At 36.9% G+C, this 15,179-nt stretch overlaps 1 protein-coding gene across 2 annotated transcripts; it reads left to right on the top strand.

The window, feature by feature from the left end:
* The first annotated feature begins 10 nt into the window (after positions 1 to 10).
* On the top strand, positions 11 to 15,179 carry NPM1 (nucleophosmin 1). Of its 2 annotated transcripts, XM_045792100.2 has the most exons (11): positions 11 to 178; positions 2,198 to 2,277; positions 2,852 to 2,971; positions 3,308 to 3,401; positions 3,738 to 3,844; positions 3,959 to 4,026; positions 8,152 to 8,209; positions 8,556 to 8,639; positions 9,346 to 9,447; positions 11,880 to 11,954; positions 14,823 to 15,179. In XM_045792100.2, exons 1-11 carry the CDS (start codon positions 121 to 123, stop codon positions 14,859 to 14,861), a joined length of 885 nt encoding a protein of 294 aa, XP_045648056.1. In that variant the 5' UTR covers positions 11 to 120; the 3' UTR covers positions 14,862 to 15,179. The 2 variants fall into 2 exon arrangements, with proteins under 2 accessions (XP_045648056.1, XP_045648057.1); XM_045792101.2 differs by lacking the exons at positions 11,880 to 11,954; positions 14,823 to 15,179 and adding an exon at positions 10,501 to 10,841.

Below are 15,179 nucleotides of genomic sequence, written 5' to 3'. Positions count from 1 at the left end.
GTGCGCAGGGAGCCCGCGTCCTTTCCCTGGTGTGATTCCGTCCTGCGCGGCTGTTCTGTGGAGCAGTAGTCGTTTATCTCCGTCCGCCTTCTCTCCCACCTAAGTGCGTGCCACCACCCCATGGAAGATTCGATGGACATGGACATGAGCCCCCTGAGGCCCCAGAACTATCTTTTCGGTAAGTGCTGGGGGTTGGGGCGAGGCCGAGCAGGGCCTGGTGGCTTGGGGGGGGCGGGAATCTTCCTGAGGCCTGGGCTGGTAGAGAAAGCTGGGCAGGCTGGAGGCCTGAGGGAGGGAAGCGAGGTCCCGGGACCCTGCAGCCTAAGAGATGGGAGGTAAGGAGAGGAGAGTTGAAGCTCGAAGCGGTGGAAGGAGGGGCGGCCTGAAGCCTGGGGATAGAGCGATCCGAGGCCCAGGGCCTGAGGTAACGTAGAACCAACAGGCTGAGGATTCGGCTTTGCTTGGGGCACGCGGTAGAGCCACGGGCATGATTTTCTCTTGGGCTGTGTGATTTCGTAGGCTTGTGATTCCTGGCTGGTGTCTTTGATGCTGGGCCCGGGCTTGGTGCTGGAGGTTGTCGGAGTCCGTGGTGTGGGGCATGGTCTTCCTTTCTGGGGGAAAAGGGAATTTAGAGCCTGGCGTTGCTCTCAGGTCTCAGGAGTGCGGAGCTCTAGGGCCGAGACTCAGCCCCGGTGCCTCGGCCGGTTGCGGGGGGAGGGGAGGCGCTGCCGGGCGTGAGGAGGCCGCAACCGCTGGGAGCACGTGGTTGCCACGTGGTTGGGGGAAGGAGGGGGTGTGGGCAGTACATCCGGGTCTCCTTGCTGTCTTGTCACCCCGGAGCCTGGCATCCTGGGGCTTAATTGAAGCTCTTGGGCGGGAAATATTGGGTGAAGTGGCTGGTAGAGCCAAGATTCTGGAAGTCTTTTGTTCAGTGCTTAAAATCTATAATGGCAGTTCTCATTTACAGAGCAATTTTTTGTTATCTCACATTGGTAGGTTGAATTAGTCCACTTGCAGATGACGACACTGATGCTCAGAACTGAAGTGACTTAACGAAGGTTGTACTTGTAGGTAGAGACTAGGTAGATCTAACCCAAGACCCTTGCCTCTATAGGTGGTGCTTTATTTATTTTTGGAGGGAGGCTGGTGGAAACAGCCTTCTGTGCTGCGTTGAGCAAACAGCTCCTGTGAAAAGATGGGAAGTGTGTGTAGGGTTCAGTTTGGGTCAGTAAGAGCTGGTACTCTTGGAATCTTCCCCTCCTCTCCCGGTACCATAGCTTTGGTTTTCAATCTTAATGAAATTGTTGAAGCCCTGTCTTTGTCAGGCTTTGAAGTGCAAATCTTGCCCCACATTTGTTTCCTTATATATCATGCTGAGATTTGTTAATCTAGATAACATTTAGGCATCTCTGTACCAGTAACTGTTAGATGGCAATTAAATGGAATCATTTAATTAAAATGTTATTCTGATGGTACTTGAAACAACTTGCCTATTGATGGAATGGGAATGGGAGTAGATAACTCCTACAGTACATTAAGGCTTTTATTCCTAGCCCTTTTGAGTAGCCACAGTTTCTGATCAATTTATACCGTATTTTTGTGTTAATCTTTTCTATTGGAAATATCCCTAGGATATATCTATTATTAAATATAATTTCTGAGCATAATTTAATGTACATCATTTCTGTTAACTTCAAAGTTGGGGTATTGACCCCTGTAGCAAGTTTTGGTTCTTTTACATTTGTAGTTTTTCTCTTGTAAATAGAAGCTGTTCATGTACGTGTTTGTGTAACCATTCTCATTTCTAAGTGTGCCACTTGGGTGCTTAGGTAGCTAATTCATCTTTTTTAAACAGTAGGGTTTTATCAATATTACACATTAGACTTAGTATTAGATACTGGTTTCAGTTCCAGATTTACTAGATCTTCGAGCCTGTTTCTACCTAAAAACAGTAATAGTAGTGTAGTTGAAAGTGAAATAGTATACTAAGTGGGGAAGTGGAATTTATAAAGCTGTATATGGATGGTACTTGATGTTTACAGGCATTTGTGTTCAAGAAATCCAGGAAGAGCTACTTCTGCCTTGCCTTTTGGTAGCTAGCACAGTAGAAAACTTGTTCACAAAACTGTTACCTTTTTGGTTATCTTCCCTTAAGTTTTCAGTGTTATTCTTTGTTGCTTTTTTTCTTCATTTACAGGTTGTGAACTAAAGGCTGACAAGGATTATCACTTCAAGGTGGATAATGATGAAAACGAGCACCAGTTATCTTTAAGAACGGTACTTAAATTTTCCAAAATAAACTGCTTTACTTTTCTTGATATCTGTGTATTCTTTTTTGTGTGACTTAACACTTTCACAGTAATATTTTTGATAACTGATTATTGTATATACACCTGTGGTATAAAACGTAGCATCTTTACCTGTCATTTGGTAATCATGTGAAGTTCAGTCACACTTCTGTTCAGCTTTCCATATTAATGTACTTTGCTTCTTTGGCTGCGTTATAAAATGCTTTATGACAGCGATGAATCTTTTGCACTCCAGAGTAAGGCCTGTAGCCTTACTGCCTAACTTGTGGTAGGTGGCCAGTATATGTTAGGTGATCCATACTGTGGGTAGCTGATACCTACAGCTATACCCACCATCAAATATATTTCTATGCATTTGTTCGAATGTATCAAATATGAAAAATTGATTGGTAAGGCGATAAAAAAACTTGAAGAAAATGTGCACAAATTAGTTTCCTATCATTGGTAATAATAGGTTTATAATTGCTTTGTTTTTTCTTTGAAGACAAATTTTGGGGGGATTGTAAAATAGGAACTTAAGGTGAAATACTCTTTTTTTTCAGGTCAGTTTAGGAGCTGGTGCAAAGGATGAATTGCACATTGTTGAAGCAGAGGCAATGAATTATGAAGGCAGTCCAATTAAAGTCACACTGGCAACTTTGAAAATGTCTGTACAGCCAACGGTAAGAGCACTTGAACTTTGGATTTTATGTCAAGGTCTAATTCTGTTGCATTAAAGTAGATGTCATTTAGGTTACACCAAGAACTTAGAAGGAGGAATTTCTTTTGGTTCTACTAGTAGCCGTAGCTGCGTCTTCTGTCATTGTGGGGTTGAATGATCAACTCTTGAACATAGTGGTTTGCTGGTTGTTCGTCAGAAGTGGAAAAACAGGTTCACTGGTTTGTTCATTAGGCTTGTGAGTTTGCCTGTAATGCCTATTAACGCAAACATTTTTCTAAGTCTGTTGTGAACAGGTTTTTATACCGAACATTTAACCTTAAAAGTTTCTCCTTTTTAGGTTTCCCTTGGGGGATTTGAAATAACACCACCTGTGGTCTTACGGTTGAAATGTGGTTCAGGGCCTGTGCATATTAGTGGACAGCACTTAGTAGGTATGTTATTACGTATTAGGCTGTTTATTCTCAAATGCAGTTGCTTTGTTCCCTATTTGAACTTTGTAAAGCATGCTTAGGTCTAATACTATTGTCTTTGTAATCATTCACATGGAAATAACTGGAAAAGCAGCTTTTTTTTTTTTTTTTTGCATTTAAAACCTAGTAGAATATTGGCCCTGAAAAGTCCTTTTTAAAAAATCTCTGTTCCCTTTTTGCTGTTTTTCTAGTAGAGTCTTTGGTTTTAAATGCTCATTACTGTATGTTACGCTCTTTTTTCCTGAGTTTCTTGCTTGTTGATTGAATTTTAATAGTGGCTAATAAATTTTATTTTAGCTGTGGAGGAAGATGCAGAGTCAGAAGATGAAGAGGAAGAGGACGTGAAACTCCTTAGTATATCTGGAAAGCGTTCTGCCCCTGGAAGTGGTAGCAAGGTTCCACAGGTAGGTGAAATTACTGTGGCTATCTTATTCGGACCTTTAGTTTTGTGATTAAGGTCAGCACTTGTTCATGAGTATATGGGTGTATATATTTATATGTGTGTGTGTTTTTTTAAGAAAAAAGTAAAACTTGCTGCTGATGAAGATGATGATGAAGATGATGATGATGATGATGATGATGAAGAGTAAGTAGTATGCTCTTAGAAGCTTGACACAGTTGTATGGGGAGTAGTTTATGAAAATTATTTACTACAGTCATCCTGTGAAATTAATACAGTTAAAGGGTAAACCGTCAGTGGTTGTCAGTCTGAGTTAAAATAGCTGAATTAAAGAATATTATGGGATTAAGAGCCTTTAAATGCTGCATTGTATTGCAAATTTTCAAAAGAATATGAAGCATTTCCCAAATGTATTTGACTAGATACTTTTTCTGGGGAGGATTTAGTGAACCTGTGATAGTGTCCTGGTACGTTTTTTATTGAGCAGTATATGGTAAGTGGTTTGGGTATAAAGAATCTGAATGGTTCCAGCTACATTCATTTTGTAAGTTGTCACTTCATGATTCTTTCCCCCCCACAGAGGATTTTGGCTCATGGTTCTCTTTGGTCCTTACTGATAAAATGAGATTCTTCTAAGAGATTAAGAAGGGGTGCCTGGGTGGCTTAGTGGTTTGGGCGTCTGCCTTCAGCTCAGATCATGATTCCAGGGTCCTGGGATCAAGCTCCTCAACAGAGAATCTGCTTCTCCCTCTGCCCCTGATCGTGCTCTCTCTTGTGCGCTGTCTCTCAAGTAAATCTTTAAAAAGAGAGAGATTAAGATGATTTTTGTGGAGGATTTAAAATTTGTTTGGAAACAATTTGATGACAGTTTTTTTAAACTTGATCAGGCAAAGGTAGAGTTACATGCATATACAAAATAAAATGCTATTTGTAATTGGTCTTTCCTATGTGCAGTAGTACCAGTAACTTCTGATAGGTTGAACTTTCAATTACCTGTTAGCTTTGTTCTGAGTTCCCAGGTAGGTCCATATATATTTATTGAAAACATAATTCAAATAGAATCTAAGAAAGACCCATCAAGCACATACTAGGTAATGATCAAATATGAGAGGTTTTCAGTAACTAACCTCAACTAGCCAAGCTGGTAGTTGTTAAAAAAGCCCTTTGAGCATAACAGTGAAGGCAGAAAATAGGAAAAGACAGAGTTGAATGCTTAAAAATTCAAGATTACCTGCATGTCAGACTTAAAATGTAGTTGGTGTTTCACTGTTAACTACTTTTTTTTTTTAAGATTTTATTTATTTATTTGACAGAGACACAGCCAGTGAGAGGGAACACAAGCAAGGGGAAGTGGGAGAGGAAGAAGCAGGCTCCCAGCAGAGCAGGGAGCCCGATGCGGGGCTCGATCCCAAGACCCTGGGATCACGCCCTGAGCTGAAGGCAGACGCTTAACAAATGAGCCACCCAGGCGCCCCTCACTTCACTGTTAACTACTTTTGAGAATAGTTATCATTAGAATTAAAATGATATACCCCAAGAGAATGGGAAATGGACTTAAAACAGAAATGAAAAATATGGATGGTATATGTGCTTAGTTAAATTTGAATTTTATTGAGTCTTTGATTTCAAATTACCTTTGTATAGGTTTAGTGTTTATGTCCGGTAGCCTATTCAGTGAGGAGACAATCCCTTCTAGGAAGGCTTTGGAGTAGGACTCGATTGTTACCTTGATTCTGCTTGGGTTGAAAGATTTCCTGTCTCTAAATTGGGTGCATTTCCTGATATAACCACAGTGTAGAATAGTTTGTGTTCTTCATGTCCCCTCTAAGTTGTCTTCAAGTTTGATAGTGAGGGAGGAATGAAATAAATATATATAGATGTTAATCAAGGTCCAAATTTGTAAGTTTTCATATAAGGGAAGAAAGGGTAGGTAGTCAGATTAAATCTATAGGTAGGGATAGTTAAGTAAAACTGCTTATGATAACTGATTTTATAGAAATCCTTGTCATCTTGTTTCTAATGTAGGGAGGAACATAACATACAGGGATTGGGTTCTAAAGCCAAAATTGAAAGAATCACTGTTGAGAATAAAGGACTTTCTCTCTATATATATAGCTTTATGTGTACTACATAATACTAGGCCATCATATTAAATTTACCCCGGTTCTGGAAAGATGGGTGTTTTCTTGGTGCACACAGTTGCTCCTGTTTTAGAGACTACGTAGTGTGGAAAAGAAACATTTTAGCTAGTATAAAAGTAAGTTTTTGAAGTAATTAAAACATGAACTGGATCCACTATTAGCTAATACTTAAATGGACTTCTCGGATTAGATTTCCCCCCCCCAATTCACCTATGTAGAATTAGAATGTACAATTCAGTGGTTCTTAGTTACATTGCACAGCTGTGCGGTCATCACCACAAATTTAATACTTCTCATTTCCTCAAAAAGAAACCATACTATAACCATATTTGTATTCCCCAGCTCTAGTGAACCACTAATGTACTTTGTCTTTTATAGATTTGCCTCTTTTAGATATTTCATGTAAATGGAATCCTACGTTACAATATGTGATTTTGGTCTGGATATACAATATGTGATTTTTTTTGTCTTGGGTTTTTAAGAATCATGCATGCTGTAGCATTACTAGTATTTGTCTTGGTATTATTGAGTTATAAGAGGTTTTTTATGTTTTTGGACAAGCACCTTATCAGTTACAATTCACAAATATTTTCTCCCATTCTGTTGGTTGTATTTCCACTCTTGAGTGGCATCCTTTGCACAAAAGTTTTTAATTTCTTTATTGTCTTCTTTGTAATTGAAGCATAGTTGACCATACAATGTCACGTTAGCTTAAATTTTTGTTTTTAATGATTTGCGATGTCTGTTTTATTTTTTTCACTGCTTTTGCTTTTGGTATTAAACCTAAGAAGCCATGGCCAAACTTCTGAAACCTTTACTGTGTTTTATGTTTAGATCTTAGATGCATTTTGAATCTGTTCTTGTATATGGTGTGAAGTGGGGGACCAACTTAAATTCTTATGTATGTTTCCAGTTGTCCCAGCACCATTTGTTAGGCTTTTCTTGCCATTGAATTGACAGTCTGATCACTGTTGTTGAAAATAATTACTATAAATATATGGGTTTATTTCTGGACTCTTCAGTTTTATTGATGTGTGTCTATCCTTAAACACTGGGAAACACAATTTGATTTCTTTTGCTTTGTAGTCTTTGTGGGGTTTCTTTTGAAAACACTAAGTGAATCCTCCAACTTTGTTCTTTTTAAGATTGTTTTTGGCAGCTTTGGGTTCTTGAATTTTGATACAAATTTTAGGATCAATTTCTACAGAGAAGCCAGCTGGGACTCTTAGGGATTGTGATGAATCTGTAGATTTAATTTGGAGTGTTGCCACCTTAGTAAGAATATTTCTACTGATGTGTGAACATAAGATGTGTTTCTGTTTAATACCTTTAAACCACAACCTCCAATTTTTATTTTTATTCATTTAGTTGTAAAAGAATACAATATTTACCATCCTAACCATTTTTTAAGTGTACAGTTCAGGAGTGTTAACCATATTCATATTGTAGTGTAATAGCTGTTAAATTGTTTCATCTAGTAGTACTGAAAATGATACTCATTGAATGAAAACCCCTCATTTCCACCATTCTCCAGGCCCTGGCAACCACCAGTCTACTCTGGGGTTCTTATAAGGAGTATAAAGATTAATTTTGATGCCTCATTTAAGTGGGATCATATAGTATGTGTCTTTCTATGACTTCTGTTTCAGTTAACATAATGTTCTCAAGGTTCATCTGTGTTTAGCATGTGACAGGATTTCCTTTAAAATAATATTCCAGGGGCACCTGGATGGCTGTCGTTTTAAGTGTCTGACTTGCTTTTAGCTCAAGTCATGGTCCTCAGGGTCCTGAGATAGAGCCCCATGTTGGGCCCCATGCTTGCTTGCTGTCTCAAATCTTAAAAAAATCTGAATATTGTAATAACTCTCAGAATAACGTGAATATTCCATTAATTGTATGTATGACATTTTCCTATGTATTTAACTGTTAATGGAAATTCGAGTTGCTTCCACCTCTTGGAAATTGTGAATAATGCTGTAATGAAGATGATCGTGCAAATAGCTCTTCAGGATCCTGCTTCTAATTCTTTTTGTCAATCCCCAAAAGTTTGAAAGTCCTAATATCTTGACTAAGTCTTGATTGACTAACTTGTAGGTTCATCCAATTTCTACATTATGCTTTTTTTGGCTTATGAGTGCTTTGAATCAGTAATGACTTATTTAATTTGTAGTGATGATGATGATGATTTCGATGATGAGGAAGCCGAAGAAAAGGCTCCAGTAAAGAAAGTAAGTAGGATACAATGGTATGAGGTTGTCAGAAATAACTAATAACAGAAATGATGGAAATTTTTTAGTGCTTTTCACTTGTTTTGTAGTTCATGAAAGCTGGCTTGGGAGGAGTTGATGATCTCATACTTAAATTAGTCCTGAGTAGGGTTGTCGTCCTAAGAACTTTCCTAGTAGTGCAGAAAGATCTATTTCCTTTATCCATGTGGCCTTCTCCCACTTTATGTTAGTTCTTTACCCCTTTTGTGAGAATGGCTGCTTCTTTTGTTATGTGGTTTGGGGAAGTTTTATTTGCACTCATGTCTTGTGTAGGAGGGCATTGATTAAGATGAATTTCTAATTGCAGTCTATACGAGATACTCCAGCCAAAAATGCACAAAAATCAAACCAGAATGGAAAAGACTCAAAACCATCAACACCAAGAACAAAAGTAAGTGGCAACATACATATAAACACAGCATTCATTGAAGTAGTTAGAAAACTTAAAAGTTTTCCTGTGAAACAAGCTAGTCTGAAATTTGAGAACACTTGTAATTTATGTCTTAAAAAGCTAAATTGTGCTTCTTGGTAATTATTGTCATATATGTGTGACTGCTGGCATTCTAGTGAAGGAAGATGCCAACAGAAAGATTTTTATTGCATTACAAACAGTTGTGTCCTGTAAGGAGTTTGTTAAAAGTATTATTTTATGGCAGAGTGCAGTTTTTCAACCCTGGCTGTGTGTTAACAGTTTGAAAGAACCACAGTATCTGGACTTAGAGATTATTAGAAGCTACAGGATGGGCCTCAGGCATATCAAGCCACATTTACTTGCTTCATTCTTGGGGCCTTTGGGTTTCAATTTTGAAACCTTTAAGTGGTTTCCTTTAAGTGCATACTTAAGTGTAGAACTGCTCTGGTGTTGATTATAAAAACAAGCTGAAACTATTTTATTCCTTTATTAAGGGATGGTAATTACGAGAAAAATAATTGTTCAGACATTTACAATAACAACACCAACACTGGTTGTGTATATTTTACAAGGAAGGATTGTAAATAAGAGGGATTTTCTTGAGAAAATCCAGGTAGGTAGGAGATGGGTCTTAAGAGCCAAACTCTAGGGACCTTTTTGAAATTCATCTTTTTTTCCCCCCCAGGGTCAGGACTCTTTCAAAAAACAGGAAAAGACTCCCAAAACACCGAAAGGACCTAGTTCTGTAGAAGACATTAAAGCAAAAATGCAAGCAAGTATAGAAAAAGTGAGTAAAAGGATCTTTCCTGAAAAACTAGATAGGTTTCTTCCCCCTCTGTTAAAGTAATACTATTGTGAAGGCTTGGAACTAGATTGTTGCTTATTTTTTTATTCTTGATCTACCTGCCCCTTTTGTGTTGTGTTTTTCATTTTGTTTTCAGAAATGGATTATTTGGTTTTTTACATTCGTTTGTAATCTCATGATTTTTTGTGTATGTACTTGAATTTACGTATGTTTTCTTTTCTTTTATAAAAGAAATACAAGTAAGTTGGTTTTAAGATTCATTCTGACCTGGGTGTTAAAAGTTTGATAGTTTCCTTTGCTCGTCTTTGTGGTTGTACGATGCTACAGAACCAGCAGAGGGCGTTTGAGTCTTTTATAAAATTGCAAGCCACTGGAAAAGTGGAGACAGTCTGGTTGCTTGGTGGTATAGTTTAAAAAAAATACTCATGACTGCCTCTCATCAAACATTTTCTAACAAATTTGAGTCCTTTCTCTGTGCTTTTTACACTAAGATATTACTGGTCAATATAGGTGATAATATCTTGAATCTTTGATAAGCTTACATTTAGTTTCCTTTTGTCTTACATGCAAATTTGAGAAGAAATTAGCTCTCATCCTGCTGCTTACTTGATTGGGGAACTAAACTTACTAAACCTTAGTGAACTTGGACTTGCAGTAATATGGAATAAACAGTTTAAATGTCTTGAAACATTTGAGAAAAGCTATAATTCTGTGAGTTACAATATAAGACCCCAGTTAGTGAGAGTAAAGGTGGGATGGTGAGGAAAAGTTGCTGACTCTCCTTTTCCCATGTTTTTCCTGTGCTTTCTAAGTTTTACCTGGCTTCAGTAGATTTCCTTGTGCTGCGAAGAGTCAATTGGAAAAATAACATGTAGAACCAGAGTGTGTTTGTTTTTGCTTTAGACTACTGTATACCTTTCTAGCTTCTGGTATCACTGCTTTATTTTTATCCCTTGCATACAATGCTAAAATGACATCTTTTAGATTCCCCCCCCCCCATTTTAATATGGTCCTGTCTCCTTGATTTAATTACAGGCGAATTGAACAGTCCTGGGCACTACTGGTAAATTAAACCCAAAGCTGGGGAGAGAGGAAAAGGAGAGACAAATATAGTCCATACTGACTGTCATCAACAATCCAGACTGAAGTCTCAGATCCCCTTTCCTGATTTGCCACCCACCCACACCCCCTTCCAGGCTGGAAGCAATCTCACTCTTGATCTCCTAAAGCACTTTTCTTTTGACTGCTGTGATCCAGTGACCCCTTACACTTGGCTTTCTATGATGTGTGCATTTGTCTCACCTCTTTGACGATGTTTTAATCGCTTTTGTATCTCCCTAGCTGCTCAATAAATATTTTAATGAATCAAATAAGAATGTATGTGACAATAATTTAAAAGTGGAAATTACAGTGAGGTTTATTTTCTAGGTTATAGAGGCAATTTAAGGATCTTACACTATACGTCTGATCCCTAACCTATTTTGTGCCATGCTTCCTTTGGCATTCTGAAACCTTGATCTTTTAAAAATGCATAGAAGATTTAGGTGACAAGGAAAGTTAAAATTTAGTTATCAAAAGAGGAAACAAAAAGGATATACTTAGTATGTTTAAAAAGATCATTCAGAAGTAGTGAATATGAGCATCTCGATATTTGCAGTAATTGCTATGTTTGAAAATACTTGGTGACGAAATATTTTGTAAACAATTTGGTGCTGATACTATTATGATTTCTTCCCTATGTCCATAATTGATGGAGGTTCCAAGTTTTAGTTAGTGAAATGTGGGACTAATCCCCCCCCCCCATTCGATTTCATATACGTCCTGAATGGAATCCTGGGTTAGCATTGTGCTGTAGGGACCTAGTTCTTAGTATTAAGTGATAAAGCAATTTTGATTTCTTTGTATATGGTGCTCAAAAGGGGGTATACATTTGTGTTTCGTTCTGGGCGGTGTATTAATAGTTGACATTTGAGTGCCTGAAGAATCTCAAGTGTAACTCATATTTTGTATTTTTAGAGTGGTTGGAGAGAATTTGGAACTTTGACAAGCTATCAGTATGGGAATACTATGAAAGACCTCGGGTTTTTTTCCCCTCTTTTTTAAATTTAAATTCAGTTGATTAACATAGAGTGTAGTATTAGTTTCAGAGGTAGAGTTCAGTGATTCATCAGTCTTCTATAATACCCAGTGCTCATTATATCATGTTGTCCTCCTTAATGAAAAACCTAGGTTCTAAATACTGTTGCCCAGTAGGTGTTTCTGGGCCTAAAAACAAAGTATTTAAAGTGAAAGAGTTGAATGGATATGGAATGAACCAATGATCCATGTAATAGCATGAAAATCTGTGAGGAATTTCATAGTATCTCAAAAACAGTGTTTCTGTACTTACCCTTAATAATGCTTTTGTCTCCTAGGGTGGTTCTCTTCCCAAAGTGGAAGCCAAGTTCATCAATTATGTGAAGAATTGCTTCCGGATGACTGACCAAGAGGTAACTGAGTTTTCAGGGGACATGACCAAATCCAAATACTTTATTGTGATTTATTTATGAGTTTTTTAGTTTCTTTAAGTGTTGGCTTCTTTTAAAAGCTTCCTAACCACAGACAATACTTCAGATTATAAATACATGGAAACTTTTAAGAATTTAGTTGGCAGAGATTGAGAAGATAACTCTTTAGTAGATTTTGCTCAGCTTTTTATATAGTTGGTAAATTATTTCTTGGTTACTGAATTCACTTTTACTTTTGGTACTCTGTTGGCTAAGGAAGTATTCTGTGGTTTCCTTGCTACTCCATTTGAGTACTTGAGGTAGTCTGGAAGTTTTTGCTTTCTTGTGAGTTGACAGAGAAGACCATTTACTCCATAGGTCTTAGGGGAAGCACATTTTACTAAAATCAACCTAAAGTGTAAAATCTGGATGCAAGAAGCCAAATTGTGGTTAATACTCAATATATTAGTTTGAGTCAGCTGTTAAGTTTTATATTATGTGTTATTTTGTCAATAGAAAATTCATGGATTTATTTTTATTGTCTTATTTATGGTTGCTGACTCAGATTGTAAAGGAAAATGTAAAAACAGGTAAGGTTGCTAGGCGTCTTGTATATACAGAACATTCTGTGTTAAATGGTTTTTGTCAAGAATCCCTAAGCCTCAATTTTTTTCAGTAAATGAAGAAATTGGTCAGTTTGAGCTAATTTTCTGCCAGTTATTTAGTACTTAGATGACTTAAATGGCAACACTATTTTTCTCCAGTTTGAAACCCTTTCAGTGTTCAGTGCTGTTTACTATTGGTAGCTCAGCCTTTATTGACACATGGCTGTGAAATGATGAAATTCAATCTTACACTCTTTTGGTTGCTATTCTCTTTGTGTATATTTGAACCCCAAAATTCAAGTGTGAATCTTCTGAATAGTGGACCATTTATAGCAAAAATCCTTGTGAAACTGCAGTATGCAGTTGTTAGTTCAATATTGCATAGTGGAAAGATGTAAACCAGCATTTACTAACAAGCATAATCACTAGTACCAAAGAAAGTGGTGAAATAAAATCTGTGATTAAGAAAAATTCAGGAGAAGATAAAAACCAAAGTTGAAAGGCCTTCTACACAGTATATTATCAGTCTTGGCAGCTGAAATGACTGTGAACTCACTGCTTTCAGAAGTATTTTGAGTCTAAAACTGAAAGCCCATTTTCAGGTGGAAGGATGAAATTTCTGCAGAAGTAAAAAGTAGTTCTGTTTACTATTGCAAAGATTATCGAAACTATAAGTGCCTCATGTTTTTACAGCATACCTACAGATACAGGTCACAACGTATAAAATTTTTTTTCCATTGCTTATGCAATTTTTTTGTGTGAAAAAGTTGCTTATGAGGATTTGGCTAGTAAAAAAAATCCCTTCCAGATGGCACTTTTAAATACTAGCAAATCTTTTGCAGAAGCTCTTGAATTAAAAGTTAATAAAAACAATTGTACTGCTTTTTGTGGAGAAACGACAGATCAAATTTTGGTGAATGTTTATGTAAAGATAAAATGTTTACTCAAAGCAGTGATGATTCTGCAAAAGGTGTTTTGCTGTCCTCCTATTCTGCATAGTACTGCTCAAGTGGCATCTGATGTTTCTTTTGACTGGAGTGTCATAAGATTGTTTTTAAGCATTTATATTGAACTGAATGAACAGAGGGAAGATTTTTGTGAGATTTGCTCACATTTGCTACTTAGTGTCCCTGTGTTTGAAACCTAGTGGCTGTTGAATAATAGTAGAGAGAATCCTGCTATTTATTTGAAGCACTGGAATCATACTTTTGAAGAAAAGACTCTAAATGTTTTTAGTGACATTTTTAAATGGGTCATTGGATAAAGCCTACTTATTTCTTACATATAGTTTTAAATAGCTGTTTAGCTATAGGATTATGTAAATTCAGAGAAGTTCAAAGAGCTCACTGAACTGTACTCCGTTGTTCTAAAGGAATTTGTTGAACCCTGTAGAGTTGACAAATGTCAGGACTGTTATTTTTATTTATTTATATTTTTAAAGATTTTTTTTTAAGTACCCTCACATCCATCACAGGGTTTGAACCACAACCCCAAGATCAAGAGTTACATGCTCCACCAACTGAGCTAGCCAGGCATTTTAAGATGCCTTTAAAAAGAACATTATTTATGATTAGGAAAAGAAATGCCAACTTGAAATGGATAATTAATAACCATACTTAAACGAGACAGTCATTTGAAGGGTGATTCTTTCACATGGATGTTAATGCTAGCATGAGAACAAGTATAGACTTCATGTGTTGAATGAAGGAGGACATAGAAATGGACAGGGATGCTCTTTTTTTCAGTAGACAACATTAAATCATTAGATTTTAAGAATGGAAAAGTAGATTGTGTCTTGGAAGATTGTTGTTAAGTGATTTAACCAGATAAGAGCAAGTCTTTAGAGTAGTTGATCTGGTGTGTTTCGAGTAAATATAATTTTTTAGTATGTATTACATAGGCTTACAAATAAATGTGTTTAACTGTATGTTCTGTATTTTTATGTGCTAAATCTGGCAGCCCTAAAGCAGATGGCATTGGCGAAACGGGTCTCTCTACTCTTCCATTTCATTTATCTAAGCTGTTACATACATACTAGTACCATTGACTCTGCTTACAGAGATTCACATGATTTTATGTCTGATTTGAAGTATTTGAAATTAAATTATGTCTGAGTATAAATTTCCTTGAAATCAGTTCTTAATTATGTAGTGAACCTTTTTGGTGGTAGGATGAAAAATAGATACGTTGAACAAAGAGACATGGTTTAATTTATTGGTGTCTATGAAGTGTTGTGGTTCTTTAACCGCATTTCTTTTTTTTCCAGGCTATTCAAGATCTCTGGCAGTGGAGGAAGTCTCTTTAAGAAAATAGTTTAAACAGTTTGTTAAAATTTTCCGTCTTATTTCATTTCTGTAACAGTTGATATCTGGCTGTCCTTTTTATAATGCAGAGTGAGAACTTTCCCTACCGTGTCTGATAAATGTTGTCCAGGTTCCATTGCCAAGAATGTGTTGTCCAAAATGCCTGTTTAGTTTTTAAAGATGGAACTCCACCCTTTGCTTGGTTTTAAGTATGTATGGAATGTTATGATAGGACATAGTAGTAGTGGTGGTCAGACAAATGGAAATGGTGGGGAGACAAAAATATACATGTGAAATAAACTCAGTATTTTAATAAAGTA

Source organism: Ursus americanus, chromosome 15, assembly GCF_024610735.1.
Source record: "Ursus americanus isolate L20-20 chromosome 15, mUrsAme1.1.p, whole genome shotgun sequence".
NCBI classification, from domain to species: domain Eukaryota; kingdom Metazoa; phylum Chordata; class Mammalia; order Carnivora; family Ursidae; genus Ursus; species Ursus americanus.
This window is presented reverse-complemented; position numbering and strand designations above follow the sequence as displayed.

Coding starts and splice junctions, on each gene's coding strand:
- NPM1 (XM_045792100.2), top strand. CDS start 121: ATGGAAGATTCGATGGACATGGACATGAGCCCCCTGAGGCCCCAGAAC. Junction 2,278..2,851: donor ACCAGTTATCTTTAAGAACG/GTACTTAAATTT, acceptor CTTTTTTTTCAG/GTCAGTTTAGGAGCTGGTGC. Junction 11,955..14,822: donor TCCGGATGACTGACCAAGAG/GTAACTGAGTTT, acceptor TTTTTTTTCCAG/GCTATTCAAGATCTCTGGCA.